At 38.9% G+C, this 21,680-nt stretch overlaps 1 protein-coding gene across 2 annotated transcripts; it reads right to left on the bottom strand.

Moving 5' to 3' along the window:
- Positions 1-418: 418 nt before the first annotated feature.
- On the bottom strand, positions 419-19,640 carry LOC125745741 (noelin-like). 2 transcript variants are annotated; one of them, XM_049018900.1, is made up of 6 exons: positions 19,177-19,640; positions 9,563-9,712; positions 8,851-9,006; positions 7,304-7,523; positions 4,776-4,882; positions 419-4,049 (listed from the first exon to the last, which is right to left on the bottom strand). In XM_049018900.1, exons 1-6 carry the CDS (start codon positions 19,240-19,242, stop codon positions 3,375-3,377), a joined length of 1,374 nt encoding a protein of 457 aa, XP_048874857.1. In that variant the 5' UTR covers positions 19,243-19,640; the 3' UTR covers positions 419-3,374. The 2 variants fall into 2 exon arrangements, with proteins under 2 accessions (XP_048874857.1, XP_048874856.1); XM_049018899.1 differs by lacking the exon at positions 19,177-19,640 and adding an exon at positions 11,382-12,813.
- Between the last annotated feature and the right edge of the window lie 2,040 nt (positions 19,641-21,680).

Genomic DNA, 21,680 nt, shown 5'->3' with positions numbered 1-21,680 from the left:
ACAAAAACATACAGGAGAGGAATCATAGGGGAAATAGGAGGCCAAATGTTGTTTTTATGCAGAACTTCATATCATCAGTCCATCTTCCATACTCCTTATCTAGTACAGGGACATGGTGTTTTTGTACTTATGCCGGGAAACAGGAGACACGAGGCAGCAGTCACACACACTCATATAAACACACACACACGCAATCACACAAACACACAGTAAATAATTTTAAAAGGTGCACAGGCTTGTAATTGAATTTTTATACCTGTGTGCCTTCTAAAAATTGAATTTCATTTTCCATGTAACAGTATAGGGTCACTCAGAACCGCTGCCCCTCTTACTTTCACAGATGTACTTTATATAGACCAATTAAGATTCAGCCCTTTTTGTTCAAGTAGTTTTCAGTGAGAAAATAGTATCAGACACATTTATAGTGCATATATTTACGTTTATTGTTTCTCAAATTCAGTGCAATAAACCAATAAAAATAACTACATAAAAGTAACATATATTAAATAAACAAAAAAATCTATATTTTTCTAAGCCATGCTACCCGGATGTTCTATTGTATTTCTAATAATTACAGACATTTAACAACACTACTTTTCAACACTAATACCAAGCAAAAATAGTTTTAAAATGTAGAGATATATGTAAATTTGGATGACATCTGCTCCAATAAATCCGTGAGAAAGCTGAACTGCCTGGAATAATACAGAATACTGTTTTGGAGTCCATGAAACCCATTTAATTACATTGAAAGTCATTTGTCAACATGAGCCATGGACCTTTTTCCATATTTTCAAATTCACTTGATTATTTTTCAAATTATAGAAAGAATAATTTGTGTCACCCAGTTGTGATATGATGCACAGTAATTAAAACAGCTTACATATAATGTAAAGTATGAACTATTTACATTGCTGGGCTACTTTTCTGCCCATCAAGTCTAAAACCAGTTAGTTACAGAACTAATAGTACTTTGATAGGAAAGTCTCGATATTTCTAGGTAATTACCAAACCAGAACAATGCAACCCTTCCATCTTGACAGATAAAGATCAATGTCTAACCAAGACTAAGCAGTAAATAACAAAAATCACACGCATAACAGTCTGTGAAAAAATATGCATGGATATTTGCACATTATTGCAAATACTTTCATTACTGTTTTCATACTCTTGTGCCTTCTGAAGCATTATGGTATTTACATATTTTAGAACTAAAATAGCTTTGTTGTATTAAGTAGCCGTATCTTGGAACTAAAGGAATGTACATAACGAGTATAATTCCCATCATTTGGCAGTTATGCTCTCGATAAGACATTATCTACAGTATGACTGACAATTAAATTAAAGGTATTAGATGCTACTTAGACTGATATGCTGGATATTGAAACAAACGTTTAAGACCACCTGGTTATAACAGTACATTTTCATATTCTTTAATTATTCAAAAGGTGTTTGATGCAATGTATATCCAAATGCAGTGTATATGTGTGATGAATATATGTACACTGTGTTATTGGTCAGTCATTATGCCCAATGAGATTAAATGTCGTTAACAGAGAATGTACACAATACTGCTGCAGACAGACTAGTAGACAAATCTTCATTGTAATCTGTTCCGATGCACAAATTAATGAATAATTGTTCCTACTATGGACAAATGATCAGTTTTGAGAGAAACTCTGAATGCCCCTTCACTTTAAAATGAACAATACAGATGTCATCAAACAAGTACAATTTTGCCGTAAATCTTTTTGAAATAAGGCAATGTTCATGAAGGATGACATAAACTTGCCGATGTAAATGCAAAACGTAAAGTTACTGTCCCTGAATCTTGTCGCTTTTGGCAAAATTATTCTTCTATCTACTGGATGTCCAAGAAAGATGTTTTTTAATATGATGTGCCAAATATATTGATTTTGGGAACAAAAATGCAAGGCTATTTTCGTGTAACAGAAGTATTATACTTAAATCCATAGTTTAATTTTCTATGAATTATTGAGAGGCTCAACATGCCTGCTCTGATTTGTAATGGCATTAGATCATGCAGGGCCAGTAAGGTCCTGAATAAGTTAATTGCATTATTAATATTTATTAAGCGTTTAAATTTCTGAACTGCTTTGGTGCAGCATGTGTACGTATTAAACAAAATTTTAAAGAAATTTAAATAATTTAAATTGGGATTTAGCTTATGTGTGTAAGGGAATTTAAGCTAGAGTCAGCCTTGGATAATGTGTCACACGTACTTCCCAAGAATAAATATGTTTGGCAGACAGTAATACCTTGTATAATTCTTCCAGTGCAGATAACATGCATAACAGAAAATTATGGGATAATTAATAAAGGATATTGTTAAATTACAAAATCCACTACTCAGTGAAGACTACACATAGTCCACACATATCCAAAAACAATACGATTGCTTGTATTGAAATTTAACAAAACCGATTAGATGAATATGGAGTTCAATATCAGTGTGTATAATTTATGCATTAAAAAATGCCTATTTCCAGCAGATAGATTGAATTCAATATAACTTGAAAAGGTGCATTCAGAACCTGAACTGAATTACTCCATTTCACTCAAGACATTTCCAAATACAAATGGAGATGCAGATCTTTATGGAGATATGGAAAGGTAGATTACTATTCTACAGAAAAGTCTTGTGAAGTCCCCATTCCTGAAGGCTGAATGGATGTATGACCCAAACAGGGCCTTTCTGCATAATCTGACTGAACATAGATAGGATGCATCATTAATTCCCTGTGCAGATGGTTATGTCGGTATTATATAAAAAAACTCAGAATGACCATGTTCATATATGTTAGTCCCACTGGCCCTGAAACTAACCCCTGCAGCTTAACCGCATCATACAGCAGAAATATTAAGAACAACAGAGTTATGATGATATAAATTTCCCATGCAATAAGAAAAAATCCATAAATCCATAAATCCATACTACAACCACTAAACAAGCATCTTAGACGGGCCATTTCCATCATAATTTTCTTTTTTTCTTCGTTTTATTGTTATAAATGATATGAATGGATTCGGTACTGATGTACAGATTCAGCAGTCCTATGAACCTTGGTTCTGCTTATACAGTTCACATGGTTCTCCGCTAATCTGTATACCGATTTCCATTCATTATCAAGGTTTTCTTTTGAGCAAATGCCAGATACCAATTTCACCACCAGTTCCTCATGTGGTTGAATTTGTTTTCAAAAATGGTATATTGTATATCCGACCTTCTAGCGACAGTCCCTTTAACACATCTTTTTTTTTGTTTTTTTTTGCAAACAGATATTTTCTTGGTTTCTTCATCATGGCAGTCATCCACTATAAGCGTCAGCTGCCACCGCATCTGACATCTGCTCTTACAGCTCCTCGGAGCGGATGACGTGGTACAGAGTGACGTTATAGAGTACCTGATGCCCATTGTTCCATGCATACAGGGCCCTGTCCCTGGGATTGTAGTCCAGCATTGAGAGGTGGGAGTATTTGTTCTGTAAAGCTATGTCAATATACTCATAGGTGGAGGAGTTTGTGTTGAAGGCATAGTAGACTTTGGTCCCCCCGGCGTATCCATTGGTGACGTACAGTGTCCCACAGATCATGAAGGCCTCCCCAGCGCTCCTCTTTGGGTGATCGGTGCTCCAGCTTTTAATAATCTGTAGCGTGTTGGGGTTCAACTTGCTGATGACGATGTTCCCAGCATTCTGATTGGTCGCATACACAGCCCACAAGCCTCCCTCGTCCACCATTAAGTCGATATCTGAGTGGCCGCCCCACGCGTAGTGGTACATGTTATTGAAACCGGCATATTCCAGGGGGCGGGACTTGCTCATCATGGAGGTCTTGAAGTCAAACTTGATAATGATATGACTTTGGAACTTGTTGAAGTAGATGGAGCCATTGTAGACCACCTGGCCTGTACCAGACCAGGGATGAGGGAGGCGATGGGAAGTGAAATTATCGCCTGTCATAAAGTCTTGAAAGGACCTGTATTCCCGCACAAAGCGGTTGTTGTGGTAGCCATCCATGTACCACACCTAGTGCAGAAAAACAAGGAATACCAGCTTAACAAGTCACCCAAAAACTTTTCGGCAGCTTTGAATTGACTTTATATCATAAGAAAAACTAAATGACTTTGCAGAAGAACTCAGTCTTTGTGTGGTGACCTTCTCTTGTTATTTTATCACGTAGCCCACTGTCACTCTGTATATAAACCTTGGACAGTCTGCTGCTCTCAGATAAGGATAATTGAATTCAAGGAAATGTAATTATTACTTTTTATAAATCTTGAACCCTAATTAAGCTAAAACCTTTTTGAAAGTAGATTCTCAAATGTTAAAGCAGGCTATCTATGACTAAGTCGCACAAACTGTAATGTTAGTGTGAAATCAGATCTTCTTGCAACTTGATACAGCTCCAAAAAGGTATTTGATTTTTGCTGAATATTAAATGGAAACTGGTGACACTACAGATTCCTGTCCGAATGTTTCCCACACTTTTTAAATGCACATTGCATGTACATACTTATATACACAATGCACACCCAGTTCAGTGATCTAACAATCCTGCTGTGTCGCTCCTGCTGAATTTAAAACAGTAGCGCATGAAGATGTGAAATATTTATAGACTCCTGTGCACAAAATATCTGCAATACATGACTGCAAAAAACACAGGCTCAGTTTAAACATTTGTAACTAGTGATTGACATTGCATGTGCACTTTTCAATATGTTTGTGACCAAATGGTTTGCAGTCCACATTTACCCTGGTATCTCCTTCAGGTGCCATGGGATCGGTCATCCAGGAGCCGAACCTCGATCCAGATGTTTTAATTGTAATAGGTTCGCTTATTCCTGTTAACTTCCCACAAGCTGAAAGGGTGAACACATAGTTATACATCCCCCCCTTCTTGAAACAAACAAACAAACAAAACATGCACAGTGTTGCACCATTTCAGTAAAAAATTTCAATAAACGTATATATGTATGAAAGATTGCACTTTGAGTATAATGCAGTGTTGTGTGTATGTACATTACAGTGCTCTCTGGGTTTCGGTTGAGAGTGTCCTGGCCCTGAATTCTCCCCCCATCCCCTCCTGCCCTCGCACATCCGCTCTTCATCGCACTATTAGCTGTGTCCCTATGCATGCTTTTAGCAGACATTAATGTCTGTATGTACTGTAGCTGCAGTGTTTTGGAGCACCACACATCTTCCCGACATTTCCGGTGACTGCCTGCTGAATCTATACTCGCATATAGTTCACCTCCAGCCAAAATGTAACACATAATAACAACGTGTAATTGCATGCGTGCCCTGAAAATGCAGCCTTTTCATGCAGAAAATGGCATGGATTTCTGTGTGCTTTCTGCTCTGCTAATGATGTGCGATTCCTCTCATTTATTCATCTCTGCTGTCCTGCTGTATTGCCCTTCTGTGAACCATTTCCTGTGTTCGTCTCGCCAATACGGACAATCCCCAGTTCCGACATGAATTGCTCCCTAATCTCCATATGCCTGGAGCAGGGAATTCAATTACATCCACAATGCTCTGCGGACTGTCACATGCTCAGCAAATAGAACCCCACAGACTATTCTTCAGGGATCAGTACAGTGCTTATAAAATGCGATTATATACTAGAGTCGGGAAGTGTAAATTAAATCAGCAATTCTCTGACTATTTCCCCTTTACTGGCGTGTTTTCATCCTTTTTCTTGAGTGCCTCATTATAAAGAAAAGCAAATAAAGGTCTATGTCTTAATTTCGTCAGTCCATCTTGCAATCATTTTCCCTGGACAGGCTGTTAATTTTCTTTTCAAATTTTGAGTTCTTTAAAATACTTCAAAGATGTTTAATTATACTAACTTTAAAAGAAGGCTCTAATACAGTATTGTACTTTGTTATCTAGCAGATAATTAGTTGCTTGGTTATTTGTTTTCTTATTGATGGGTCCACAGTAAATACCTGTTGTTATTATACAATAACTCGGGCTCATTAGGTTATTCTACAACGAAAAGCCCCTGTGAATTTTTGTTTTAAGGAGGTATTTTTTTTCTCTTGTTTTGGCTGTTCTGATGATACTTTGTAGTCCTTCAAAAATGGTGTTATATATGGTAGGTTACTGTAATATGTTATAATTTAACGATAACATGTCAATCCCTATCGATTTATAAAAATCTCTTGTATTGTCCACGCCATTGCTTGTGATGTATTAACTGTTCTGTTAGTCAGCCTCTTTGCACTGAAAGCATTTTAATGTCTCATAGGAAGTAACTCTTCTTTCAGTGTATATACTGAAAATACCCAGTGAAATTATTCCCGTAATTTAGGCATGTGGTGAAATAGCAGAGGAAATGGACACTTTCACTGCGACTCTCTGCTCTTTCGCTCCGGTAAGCAGGATCACGCTTAGATCCTTTCTGTGATCTCAGAGAAGACCAATTTCCTCATATAGGACTGCAACAGCATCAACAACCCTAAAATTTATTTCCCAGAAAGCCAGCAGACTTAAGGGCTACAAAAAAAATCCATAAGCTCAGCTGAAAGAAAAGAGCCAATCAGAACTGAGGGGATTGTTTGGAATGGGAACTGGAACACTGATGTAGTGTGATTTCTCTACATCATGTCATGTGCAAATTATACTCACTGCTGATTCCTCCCACCCATTATACAGAAGTTACAAGAACGTCAGTCATGCTCAGTATACATCCATTTTTAAACTACATAACAAGTCTTTCACCAGGGGATATTGATTGGTCAAAATGAACTGGATAAGGGTAATGCTTCATTGGTATAAAACATGGAAGGGGACTTTTATTACGCTCCATTTATGTCTTATTTGCGTCGTCAGATTAATTAATGTCAGCTTTAAAAATGAATTGGTGTTTTACTGTATGTACTTTGATAATAACATTGCATCACTGCTAGGAATATGTTACATGTAAAAATTCAATAGGACATAACTAAAAATTCCATAAACAAGAAGTACAAGTAAGGAATGCCTTCCTGAGATAAAGAGATAAAGCATTTGACAAGCAATAATGTGTTTAGTGCAGCCAAGTAGAGCACTGTTTACAAAAATAATTTTGAAAAACACTGAAAACATTGAGTGCTTTATGGGGTGAACATTATTTAAAGAAAACAGGTCCTATGTGATGATATATTGTAAGCCTTTCAAATGCCAGTACTCAAAAGGGCGGGAAAGGCAGCCGCCACTTGGGGTGTGAGGGTGGGGGCACTTTAGGTTGGACTCTGGGGCATGACGAGGGTGGCAGGTTCTGCCTTCTCTGAGCCTACCTAATTTTTGCATGCATGCTCGGAGCCTGTCCTCGAGATTTGACACTCTGTTCTGTAGCTCCTTGTAGTCATAGGCTCCCATTTCTTCCTGAAGTTGGTTTAGAACTGACGTCAGATTCTGGACTTCCTCCTTAAACTGTAATACCAATTTTGCATCGGCCTTGTACTCCTCCAACACTGGTATCAATGGCCTAAGTTCCTCCATTTTCGCTTTTATTGCCTGAAAGGTTAAAATAAGCTTGGTTCAGTGTCATGCGTGAAAATTCCTGCCCAACACCTGCCTGACCCTGGCCTGACTGCCTCCCTACAGTGAATGAAGAATGAGACAAATTTACAAGTCGTACGAAATACAATTGGGAAAGCACTTTATTTTCATATTTAAAATGCAACATCTTAGGGTTTACATGCTTTAATATCACACACAAAGTGGTCTGTATTGTTGTTTTAGTACCATAGACAAAACAGAAGAAAGAACAAAACTTAAATGTGTAAAAATGCTATTTAATGAATGCTTTCACAGTCACATGCAGGACGAGCGCACTGGTGATCAGGTGTCCTTAGTGATAAAAGGTGCTAAATTCAAATAAATGGCATGATGCGAAAAAGTCAGGGGCCCGTTCAGGGTAACATTGGACAGAACTGCCTCTTCCGTCTCTGCAGCATTGATAACATTTCGTAAAGTTAGCCCTGCAAGCAAGAAGATGAGATACTGTTCAGGAATCTAGCTTGCTAGCCTGTCTAGTACACAGGTAGATTCACAACAAATGAACATGTGCACAGTCCCCGGATGCAGGACGCTCCCACTTGTGAGACGCCACGACCCGCGATCAGGGGAATGCCGACAGCATGCAGAGTACCACAGAGGTCTGCTGAGATGTGCAACATCCCCATTAACAAGAAGAACAGTAAGGCTTTTACTGATCCTTATAATTACAATCCACAATGAATGCATGGCCAATTAAAATTTTAGAAATACTATATGATTTATTGGGGTTTTGTATGATACATCGTAGTTAGCTGTAGCATGAAGAGTGACCTGCAGTGGGTTGCACATTTCTGCACAAAAAACGATGATCATGCACTTAACATTAGACAGTCAATCCAACCGATTATGAAACAGCTTCATAAGTAACCAGTAAAGAATTTGCATGTTATTTATGCCTTCTTTTTAAAGGCAACCTCTAGATTCCCAGTTCCAATTGTTGCTTTATGTTGCCACATACTACAGAATTTATCGTAACATTTGTATCCCACCAGCCATGACGTATCACGCTTCAGTAATTAGCATTAGCATAGTCTGAGCTTGTTAAAATGATCACTGCATATTGGGCGCACTCTCATAGCCTTGACCTGATAAATCACTAGTCTAAGGCCAGAGTCAGCAGTATGAAGCAACATTTTCAAAAAGTCTTAAAAATATTATAATTTCCATATCAATAAAATTTTTCAAAATTTGGTAAGCAAGAATGTTACTTCTGGTGGGTCAGGATTGTTTGGCCATGTTTATTGCACTGTCACCATTTGAGGTCTGGGACGGCGAGGCACACCTTGTATTGCTTGGCAATGTTCTGCCGGTGGCTCTCTTCTACCTGCTGGAATTTGGTCTCCAAGCCACGCAACTGGATCTCCATCTTCTCTACATACTGCAGATCCCTCTGTGTCCGCTTGTCCAGAACCTGGATGGATTGTGTCATGTTCTGCACCTGAAACAGGCCAGAACAGAACGTCATAAATACCACTGTCTACCACTCCCATAAGCACCACCTCCAATGTGTGCTCTCCATGGACAGGTAATTATGTTTGGGATGTGCCTTGTTTTTAATGACGTGCAATGACTATGAATAATGACAACACAATTCTGGCAAACATCTGACAATTGGCTACAACATGTCACACATCACATGTAAAATATAATATTATAAATAATATCAAAGAGAAACGGAACATCATGATGGAGACATGAAGCCGTTTAATGGACTGTTAATAACAATGCTAATATCTTTAGATTAAGAGCCTCTTTTTTAGAGAAGCAGCTCAGAAAAGTGGCTTGTGGTCCTCGGGGGGGTGGGGGGTGGGGGGTGGGAAGCTTGTGAGCATGTCAGGGAATTCATGTAGGAACTAAGAGAGGAACGAGGTAGCAGCTCTGAGGGGATGAATGTGGCTGGCGGATTACAGGCTGCAGCACTAATGAGCTTTAGATCACGTCAGCGGGCTGGGAGGCGCAAGGGCGGCTGGGAGTTTCCGTCTGACAGGGCTCACTTTCTCCAGCAGCTGCCGCAGCTGTTTGGTCCTGGCGTCTCGCGAGCACATCGCCTGCTGTGGGGCCACCACGGTGCAGATACAGCGGCCCTCGCTGTCCTGAGCTGAGCTGTACACCTGCCACGACTCCTCGGGGTTAGTCGGCAGGACCTGAGCACAGACAGGACGAAGGCACAGCGAGAAGAGTGGATACAGACAGACAAATGAAGAGACAAGCGCAATCAACTTATCGATTATCCCAGCAGTAAAAAGGTGGAAAATAGGAGAAAAAAACACTGGCTGTGTTCTGAGACTATTCGGTTTTTCATTAAAGATTTATGTAGCAAATAAAATTATGTGGTGCAAAAATGCTCATCCAAATCTGAAGTATGTAACTGGGTATAATTCCCACAATATACCATGATTACAATCTTTCCCATTAGAATTACGGCACCTGAGGTCTAGAACTTTGACATGTTTACTCAAATTTTCAAATGAAATACAACGGAAATAGGCAGACATATGAATTAAATATTCTAAATAAAATGTATTCTAATTAGCAGCATTGAATGTTAGAATTAAGAGTATGATGCAAAACTAATTACAACGCTACACCAGACTGAATTTAAAAATCATGTCTCATTGATTTCAAACAGAAGACCAGTGATGCAACAATTTCAAGATCAATCAGAGGAAAGAGGAATAGAGGCAAGCTATGAAGTTTTTTTATACTTAATTAAACGGATGCTCTGGTATCTGTAGGCCGGTGTCCTGGGGATTCTCATTTGCCATTTAGGTCAAGACTAATTCAATATCTTAACACAGAAATCCCACCATCCAGGTAATGCATTAATAAACCACCCACATAACACAAATATGACTGCAAGAATGGGTTGTTTTTCTGTTTATATCACAAATGATTTTTTTAAATTCAGTTTATCTTAATTGATATATAAGAATAAACTTTAGAATGTGTTAGAATTCATTTTCTTTAACACTAAGTGCATTATTTTATTAGCACTACATTGCATTTATGCTGTACTAATAAAGAATTACACTGGATTGTTCTTTTAATACCATAGATGATACTTAGTATTTAAATGCTTGTGTACAGCTGGGTGAGCACTACAGCAATGAGAATATAGATCTTCTCTAGTGGACAGATGTTTTGTCAACAAACAATAATTGATAAAATATATATTCAGCCCCAAAAAAAAATCTGATTTTGATGTAAGTAATAATGACCAATAGCATTTATTTGTAAATTTGCAAAACAGCACTGGGTAAAGTCTCAATTGGGTGAATGTTTATGATAATTACACCAATTATTTCAACTGGAAGAGTTTCATATGCTTCTATGGTTCTTCTCAAAAGCACTAAGAAGGTGAGGTGATCTCACACACAGACACAGAGACACAGACACTCGGAATGTGATCCAGCAATACTACTAGCCCCAGTATTGCATCTTTTAGCCTTCCCTTCATTGGCTATTTGGGTACTTGGACTGCAGCTAGAGCTTCTGTTCTGAGCGCAAACGTACTGTAAACCCTGCGCAGAAATGCATAATTATTCTAAAACTTATTAAGCATTTCGGCTTGATAGTGACTGTCAGTGGAGGACACTTTTAAGAAATATTTTTATTACGGCAAGGCTCTGAAAGTTCTTGATGAACGCAACAAATAATGACAAAAATATCAAGATAAAATCAACCATATAACAGTAGTACTACCATTACGAATCACAGCAGTAATAATAATAATAATAATAATAATAATAATAATGACATATTTACATGCAATGAAGTTCTAATAAAAGATACCTAACCCGGTGTCAAACTTACTCCGATACTACGATCTGGGATCCCTCCTGGTGCCGCCATCAGCTTGGTGGTGTTTAACCCCACCAAGGAGGGCAGCGTCTGGGACATCCAGTTTGTGATCATAGCCATGGTGCTAAGCACAACCCCAATCTTGAGCAAAGGCACGGACATGTCTGCGCTTGGCGTGTCGCGGACACCTTCATTCTACGCGTCTCAGCGGAGAGCCTTCGGAGCGCCTCATCCTGCCGGCAAGAGCGTGCTGCGGCGCCTCCATCCCAACTTCCATCCTTCTCATCCTACTCATGTCGGCAAACCACCGAACGGAAATATAGATTTTTGCTGCTATTCGAATGGCAAATACAGCTTAACGCGGTTATTTAAAATAATCAATGAAGTCTGTGACTTCTCCGCAGCATGCGCGAGGAGTTGGATGTCTGCGAGATATTCATTGAGCACTGACTCCGGTACGTGGCGTCCTCTGCTAATTCTTGTCCTGTAAGCCTTTTCTTTTTTCGTTAACCCCCTTTAATCCGCCTCTGCTTGTCACGCTAAATGAGAATGTGCCAGAGTTTAAATGCCGTCTGCTCGGAGTGGAGGAGGTACCCTGGTCCCATACAGCGAAGCTGATCGTGATGTCAGGGTGGCGGTGCGCGTGAAACGCCCATCCCGTGCCGTTAACAATCAATTGTCGGATATCTTCAGTTGTCTTTTTTTGCTTCTTCCAACACAGTCCAAAAAACACTTAAGAAGTAACAGTTCACTGGCTGGCAATCTTTTCCAGCCCACCAAAACCCCAACAACAATAACGATAAAAGACTTATAATGCACAATACAGGTTCATTGTTTATTAAAATGAACTGCATTGTTAAAAAATAGCCCCTTTGACCTTTTCAAGCTGAAAAGGAAATTCATTGCGGTCCTATATTATAATAATGTTAATACAAGGAGTTTTGTCCGAAGGCTGAGACTCTAGTTATGAGCAATCACGTAATCCACCCGAAACGCGCTGTTCAGCTTTCCCTCATTGTCTGCGTTTTTAGAACTCGATCGCCATCTTGCAGATAATCGTGGTATTACACCAAATATGTATCTACTCGAGTCCCCAATCGCTCCACATCTGATGTATTGAAATCCCTAGAACTTTTCAGAAGACGCGTTGAAGCTGTTTTAATAAGTAAAGAATTGTCCATCCTCTCGCCACAAAAGGCCAAGGCAATTTACATGGCATGTATAGAGAATACGCTTTTGTCCAAATCTGCATACAAGTGAGGATGAGACAAGAAGTTGAGTGTCCCAGGAGTTGCTGAGGTTAACGGCCTAACAGGGTCCCGACGATGACATGACTCTGAGGTTAACGGCCTCACACAGGGTCCCGACGAGGGCATCACTCTCCCAGTCACTGGCTTTAATCTGTCACTACCCAATATGAACATGTTTGAAAGGACTTCTAGGACCAAGTACTTAGCAAATGTTTTATTCATAACGACTAAGAAAAAGTCTTTTAGAACTTTACACTCCACTGAAGCAATTCAGGTAATTTTATAGGGAGGTTCAGTATAGCCTTCAAACACAGTTTTAAGTCCAATTTCTTTATGATTCTGTAACCAGCAATCACTGCACCCAGCCCAGTTTGTTATTTTCTGTGCTGTAGGTAATTTTATAGGTAATACGCAAAAGTCAATCAAATTAGGGTTTAATGGATGTTTCTAAGTGGGTGAGGGATCAGTGGACCAAAACAGAAACAGAATTAAAGAACAAGATGGCAAGGTTTCAGTCGCTTCATCATCTCAGATATGGTGCCATCTGTAATAGGTGTGTACAACACAACAATGAACAGCGCTTTTGTAATAATGTTTTAATTAAGAGATACAACAGGCGGGAGAAAGTTCACTGTGCAGCGAGGGACAGTGATGTCTGCAACTGCGTGATACACAAACAAATCACATACAGTAATTCCAAGACAGAACATTTTAACCCGAAAGCAGTAACTGAGACAAACAAGGCAGCAGTTTAGTTACTCTCTATCTCTCGATTGCCATCAGACTTAAGAAGAGGAACTTCCATTCAGAACCATGAACCCATCTGCTTCTCAAAACTAGCATGTGCCGTCTTGTTTAACTTGAGAGCTGTTGCCGAGATGTCATTAGTTCTTAGACAGAAGTATGATTGCCTTTTAATGTATAATTCCTGAGAAATCAACTGACTGTGCAGCATAAAATAATAATATAACGCATAACAAAGAATAATGGAATAATATATTAGATACTATATATTCGTCAGACATAAATAAATACCATTTTATGTCAGAAACAACAGCCCCTGATGTCCACGGACGTTGACATACTCCTGCTGTAAGGAATCCACAACCTCCACCTATGTTCCCCTCCAACTGATCTTAGAATACAGAATATAATTTACTTTTCAAGCAGCATGACAAAGGAATTTAGCTGACATCTAATAGTGCTTTTTTTAACAAAGTCTAACTGTCTCTCTCAAGTGGACCAGGCGTAAATATGTCTCCACACTCCAAGAAGACCCAGCTAATTATTACTGTAGACAGTGTCTATTCCTCCTGACATACGCAAAGCCCCTCAACTCAAACGTATTATAAATGAAGTGGATGACTGGCAGCATGTTGTACATCCAGAAGATGCAGGACTGTGTTGTGCTCCTTGTAGCTCGTTGCATCCAGGCTTCAGGAGCTTCTAAATTAAAAGACTAAAAATACTATTATCTATAGATATAGGCCTTTTTCAATTAAGCAACACAATATGAAAAGTCCTGCATGTATGCAGCACACTGCATACTGCATACTGTAGGTATGTATACAGTACAATTTCCAAGAATGTAGCATACAAGCACTCTACTCACAGTCCAGTAGAAGGAGCTAGAGTGATCACAGTGGGTTTTGTCCTTGCTTTTCTGTGACTGCTCATCTCACAGGGTGTGAGAGAACCTATTCCAGGTAACACAGTCGAGAGCCTACCCCAGCTATCCTTTTCAAGAGCCTGCCCCAGGCAACACAGTCGAGAGCCTACCACAGCTATCCTAATCAAGAGCCTGCCCCAGGTAACACAGTCGAGAGCCTACCACAGCTATCCTAATCAAGAGCCTGCCCCAGGTAACACAGTCGAGAGCCTACCACAGCTATCCTAATCAAGAGCCTGCCCCAGGTAACACAGTCCAGAGCCCACCCCAGGTAACACTGTGCTTTAGGACAGCAGGCAGGTGCTCACAAGGGCTCAGATAAACTAATTAATATATATAGCATGTTTTTGGACAGCAAGAAGAAACAGGAGGGAAACCTATGCAAAGAACATGAAGATTCTACACTGACTGTTGCTGCATTTATGCTATATTGTGTTACGTAAAAACATAATTTACTTTTCTCTCAAAAAGCCCCAACCTAGACTCTAAGAATGTTACTGCTGGTCTAGGAGGTAAAGCTGAGGAAAACTCCAAATGCTTCTGTATTCATTTTATTCCAACTCTGATAGATGAAGGACACATATAGAATTGGAATATATATATATATATGTATCACAACACCCACATATATAAAGCACCTTGGAACAACTCTGTTGTGAAAGGCGCTATATAAAAATAAATTGAACTGAATATATCATGCCATATATATGCCATAGCATAACTGTTGTCTTGGTCTCCCTTGCTAACACCATCAATCTTTTGTATAGTGCAACATACGATCGATACAGTGCAGGCATTTACTGACGCTGCTGCTCCTGTCTTGACTTTTTTGCTACAATATCGGTGTGGAATCTGGCACCGATACAAGTATCTGTCAGTTTCTGTCAGATCAAATTAAACAGCAGTGTTCAATCAGCACAGAGCTGCGCATCCTTTATTGCATATGAACCTATTATATGCATCCAATGTTTGAAGATTTCTTAATTACAAAGCCGGCTGGCAACTGGGGGATGCCAGGCAAAAGCTGCCATGAAACTAGGCTGCATGCCTGCAGAAGCTTTGCAGAGCTCTGCTGACTCAGTGTCACATGGTATCTTATTACCTGCCTCCTTATCCAGGTTCTGCAATCCATAAAGCGACAGTAAAGAAAGACAGTTACAAAATGGTCACTAATTACTCTAGATCTCAGAAGGATACATATAGACTACAATACTGCGTTTGTAGAATGAGAGCTGAATAATTAAATACAGGTCCGTCGCATTTTAGGAATATGTGACCAAAAACGCAGCAGTTTGCTTGGGAAATATTGTGAAATTGTGAAAAAAGAAACATTAACGGGTTACGGAGATACAAGACATTTTTTTTTAATCCCTAAAGCCACAATTAGTTTTTTTACCCCTCAGTCAAGCACCAAACAGGACTGTTGCCTTGACTATTGATCATGTGTCAAAAGAGCCAAAGGCTTAGAGAAATATTTAAAAATCTGTCTTTCAGGGGGAATATCTGTGAGACTATTCACTTTTCTTGAGAAAGTGTGCCTTTGGCTCACAGCTTTATTAATAAGACGAATACTTAATTCTGCATCATTTCTTAATCAGAGCCCTCAGTAAGCACTGTTCTGCCTTCATTCTGCAGTCGGCCTTTAGTAAACTCCAGAACACAGCCCTGTGTCATCCTGAAATAAAATGAAACCTGATACATAGTCCCTGAAATAAATAAATAATAACTGAAAGCAAAAAGGAATAAAAATGTATTACTTCAAACAAGTCCCTGGAAACCTTTCAGCAATATTCATTCTACCTCGATGGCTCCACCTGCCATTTAATTGTAATTCTCCTTTGCAATGCAGGACGTTGAAAACCTGGACTGTTAGCACAGAATTTATGCATAATAAAAGGTTTGCCAGGAGGACTTCTCATGCTTCTTAAAAAAGGATCAAGCAGCTGGACTGTGCCCCATGTGCAACTTGACCATTATCTCCACACCTATCCACGTGTGTCCAGTCACATCAGTATGCATGCCAGTCCACAGCTTCCCTTCATGTCTGACACCTCAATAAGAAGAGCTTTTTGGAACATCTCCTTCTCTATACTGAATTAGGAAACACTTACGTTGCTGCATTAAGAAAGACGTCTAATGATTCAGCAATTTGTGACAATGCTTAGTTTAAGCTAGAGACTAAACTTTAGATTTTCCTCGTACTTTTATTAAAGCAAAGCTCTGCAATGCAGTGCATGTCCTCTTAACCTCTGTAACTGGCACAGACATTCTAGGACGAAACAATTAAAGAATTTCAATTTTAATGAAAAAGCCAGCAATCACATCCTATACTATTGTACTTATTTTAATTGTTATACTAATAATAATCTACTGTAATAATCTACTGTAATTTTCATATTTCAAAAACAGTAAAAGTAATCATAACAACAATAAAATAGAAAATAAAACAACTCTAGTTACATGTACAACCATCAGCTTACACAGTCCATTCATTTATAAAAGAAATAAACCACTAGATAAAATCAGGAACTTTCGTGTCTTTAGTTTAATCAGGTACCTAATAAATGGTTGATGTTTATGGGAAACAAACAAATAAGTAATAAACAGGCAGACAAACTTAATCTTGTTGATTTTATGTTAAATGTGTATGGATCCTCTTGATGAAACATCAAACTACTAAGGACCTTGGATTGATTCAGACACACACTGCATGCGACACACACACACACACGTAGCAAACATCTATGTTATACTCTGCAGCTTAGTTAAATACATACAAGTTACTTTATGAAGAACGTTAACTCTGACTTTTTAACATGGCAACTGTTCAAGAACCGTGTGTGAGAGACGAGTAAACAAGTAAATGAATAACAAAGCACAGCCCTGCCCACACACTCTAAACCCCGAAACCACGGTATTTCACAGTGTGCTTTAAGGGCTCAATGCTGAATTGTATGTTGTACTCTCAGCACAATCGTCATCCAAGGCTGCAATCCACAAACAGTGAAGAAGGACATGTAAGGTCTGAGGCAGAATGTAAAACACTTAAGCTAAAAGTATCATTGGACACAACTCACCAATTTCTGCCAATTCCATTTAAAAGTGTTCTGTTTACAATGAGGATACAGTATTTAGGACATTTTATGCATGTGAAATGTGTACATAAATAAAAATGATCTGTTGTCGGACTTGAGAACTGCGGCAATTAGAAGGGTTATTTAAATGTAAAGGTGGATCTTAGATTGACCTACAGCTTCATACGGATTATTATTATTTAAAGTCAAAGTATCAGTTTTGTTATACAGAAGATGAAAATATAGTTATTTTGGAAGAACAGGGCAGTACATGACATGGACAAAACAGATGGGAAGAGATACAACCAATAAATACAACATGCAAAAAAAAAAAAATTAATTTTATATTGAACATTCTTAAGGATTAAATAAAACATACAGTAAATACAACACACACACACACACACACAATAAATACAGCAATAGGTACCAATTAAAATAGAATAAATACAAAAGAATACAAACATCTGCAATGGGAGAAATACTAGATTTAATAATGTACTGAGCGGACTTCACCATCTGTTACAGGGCCTCCCTGCCTGAGACAAAGATGCTCCTGTTTCAGACAGTGATGTCACAGGTTAGGATAATAATAATGATAATAATAATAATAATAATAATAATAATAATTATTAGCCGGTATAAGCTTGGGAATGTCAGGAATCCTGTGTACAATCTCAATGTAAAATTTCTCCACCTTCTTATTGCACATATTTCAACTTCCACCTATTATTTTTATAACCAACATAAAAGGTCAACAGTAATGGTTTCTCCTTCATTAAAGATGGATCAAATCAGATACGGACCATTATCTTCCCTAATGCAATACTTAACACATCAAGTACGAACATGTGACTCACAGCTACAACGTATCTATTTTGAAACAGATTGCCCGGCATGAAGAGCTATTGTTATCGTGTTTCAGTACATTTCACTAAGTTATTTTGACACACAAGGTAGCCACGTGAAATCATGCACGGGGCTTTTCGTTATTTATTAATTATGCAGCATCCATTTAGAAAATGTGTATCTGTCTCCAGCGACAAAGCACATTTAAAGCCATTAACAGGATCGCCGATTTTAGTATCTGAAAAGCGCAGTCCAAATGGGCTACCTATTTATGCTGGTACGACGTAAATGATTACTTTGGTGTGAAAAGGTGTGTTCAGTGCCTAAACTGGAATTAGTCCATGTAAAATCAGAGAATAGTTGTTACTTCTCTCCTGGTGACTCCACGCAAAACCAAAAGAAGGCAGGTGCATCTCAGTCTGCAGTTCAAACACAATGGGAGAACTGCACTTTAATGTTAGACTAAGCGTCAATCGCCATCCTATCAAGTTACAATACAAGAACAAGCACATGGTGACAGTATTCTGATATTTCGGCGTTACAATTCAAATTGAAATTGCTTTACATGGTTTCGCATCACAGAAACATCATACATTAAGTGCTGTCCCACTTAGCGCCGTGGATTAAACAATTAACGGGACCTCTATAATATAAAGAGTAATTATAAAAATACAACTCCCCAAAGCTCTGCATCTCGACGACATGTTAAATTGAGTTTTTTTCTTAATTTCTTAGCGGACTAAGCGCTTTAGTGGATACCATTTGTATCAGTCAGTGGCACATGTCATTATCTGCACACGCTGGGTACAAGTCATGCCTTAGTAATACAAAATCCCACGCATGGACAGGAGAAAAAGGAATGTACTTCTCACGGCAACCTTAGTTGTCTTGTGCAAGTTTATCATTTCAGGGGTATGAAATATAATATGCAATTTAAATAGAGAAGATGGCGATGTAAAACCTACTTGGGTGAGTTCTGTGCCCATCAAGACGAGAAGGGTGAGACTCAGAAGCTTGTTTGCAGGCTTCATTTCTCGCTTCCAAGGAATGGAGCAGCGCCTTCACATGCAGCGCGATCACTCTTGCCGCTCTGTACTGTTGTCTTCACAGATCCCTCGTCTTCTTGATATTTCTCTGTTACCTTTTAGCACCAAAATAAAGCAGAGCGATACATCTGCTTTACCAAGCCGTCGATTTGCATATTTATTGCACCCCAGCTTCTCGACGTCTATGCTTCGCTTCTTGTCCTTTTCCTAACTGCTCATCCGCTAAATAAATCAGTTCACATATATTTTATCTTTGCTTTTTTTCACGAAAAAACTTTGCCTCGCAATAAGCAGCGCACAGCCGAAGCGTTACGAATTTAGGACAGCTGGAGCTAGTCAGGGTGCTGAAAACGGAAATGACATCGGTCAGCGTGGGAAATTCAAGTTAAGCAAAAGCGAAAGAGAGATATGAAGGGAAGAGAGCGAGGGAGAAAGCGCCTGGGATGAAGATTGTGTGGGTGTGCAGAGGAATGCTTTCGCAAATAAAATAATTTTACCCATATTATTAAAACCTTACTTGATACCAAATGCTATTACTTTGCTGTCCTTCTATGGGATTTAAAAAGGATATTCCACCTACTGCTTACCATTTGAATCTTTTGGTGGTTCTGCGGAGGTTGTGCCTTATGTTTCACACTTAAAGCCAAGAAAGAACTTTTTCCAAAATTCAAGAAGAGCTGCATTAAATGGGTGGCAATATAATGGGTAAGCATTGTGTATACATGTGAGAAAGACACGAAAGTGGAGACATTTTCTACAAACATAGGAAATCACAAATCACTGTAGAAATGTTTTAATTAGCATCCCCATTATGGATAATTCTACACTTCTAAGATGATGTACACCAAAACTTGGGGAATTTCAGTCATACCACAAAGGAACATAATAAAAACATATTCTAAAAGCTAGAATACAGGAAACATTTGTTTATACCTGCAGAACCTGAGTAGTGTGCAGTAATGTCATCACTGAGCCCCTAAGCCCCTCACTGTCAGCTGCTGTCTAATGTGAACATCTGACTTGTGTACGGATAAAACTGCTGTTTCAAACAGCCAGAAAAGATGATATGTGAACTGGGAAATAAAAAATAAGCAAACTTGATGTGTGACGTTCCCGTTGACATGTGCTTTTAAAGGGCAAACATGCACACCATGTGCTTTCAGCTAAAATTAAATCTTCTTCAGCACCACACAGGAGACTTTGTATGGTGTTTGTAGAACATACAGTAACTGGATTCTGCAACAATACCTTTTTTAAATGACATTGGAAAATCGTCTTGCAAATTGTGGATAGTGAGTTCACAGACCAGGGCAGCAATTACTTATCAACTGTTTTGAGTATTTTGCATTTTTATTTATTTTGCATAAAACCTTAGAATGAAAAAGATTTGAGTCTTCGTAGCATTTAATGGCCAGTTTTTAACATAAATGTGTTTACTTGTTTATTTTCAGCCCGTATTTGTATGTGATCAATAAGCTAGTTAATTATGAAGATATTTAATCCTTTTGTTTACCCCAAGAGAACTGGAGGAAATAATGGTTTTAACGATTGACTGATAGACAAACCTTCAGCAGTTCTACAACTAAAAGTCTACGTCTGGCAACTAGTCACAGAGAACCACATTCTTATGGGGCACGATACACAGCGGACACGTCATTTACACAGAGAACCACATTCTTATGGGGCACGATACACAGCGGACACGTCATTTACACAGAGAACCACATTCTTATGGGGCACGATACACAGCGGACACGTCATTTACACACAGAACCATATTCTTATGGGATACCATACACAGCACACCCGTCATTTACACAGAGAGTCATATTCTTATGGGATACCATACACAGCACACACGTCATTTACACAGAGTCATATTCTTATGGTATACCATACACAGCACACCCGTCATTTACACAGAGTCATATTCTTATGGTATACCATACACAGCACATACGTCATTTACACAGAGAGTCATATTCTTATGGGATACCATACACAGCACACATGTCATTTACACAGAGTCATATTCTTATGGTATACCATACACAGCACATAAGTCATTTGCACAGAGAATAATATTCTTCTGGGAATATATAGTTAAATATGGGTTAGGGTTAGGGTTATGTATATAGCAGGACAGTAGCCACAGTCTGCCACTAAACAGACACCTCTGCCTGCACACTATGCTGTCATGGCCCATGATGGTCAGAAGTTGAAGGCTCCTTCTCTCTGCCACTGATGTAATGGAGTCCAGCTCTGTGGCAACCACAGAGCCAGCACTCCTCACCAGCCTGTCCAATCGCTTGGTGTCTCTCTACCTGATATCGTGTCCCCAGCAGATCACAGCATCGAAGAGGACTCTAGCGATGACTAACTGGTAGAACATCAGCAGCAGTTTTCTGCAGATTTTGAAAGAC

Source organism: Brienomyrus brachyistius, chromosome 7 (assembly GCF_023856365.1).
Source record: "Brienomyrus brachyistius isolate T26 chromosome 7, BBRACH_0.4, whole genome shotgun sequence".
Classification (NCBI taxonomy): Eukaryota; Metazoa; Chordata; class Actinopteri; order Osteoglossiformes; family Mormyridae; genus Brienomyrus; species Brienomyrus brachyistius.
Note: the sequence above shows the minus strand (reverse complement) of the source record. Positions and strands in the feature narration are given on the sequence as shown.

Coding starts and splice junctions, on each gene's coding strand:
- LOC125745741 (XM_049018899.1), bottom strand. CDS start 11,531: ATGTCCGTGCCTTTGCTCAAGATTGGGGTTGTGCTTAGCACCATGGCT. Junction 9,713..11,381: donor TCCCAGATCGTAGTATCGGA/GTAAGTTTGACA, acceptor GTCTGTGCTCAG/GTCCTGCCGACTAACCCCGA. Junction 7,524..8,850: donor ACATTGCCAAGCAATACAAG/GTGTGCCTCGCC, acceptor TTAACCTTTCAG/GCAATAAAAGCGAAAATGGA.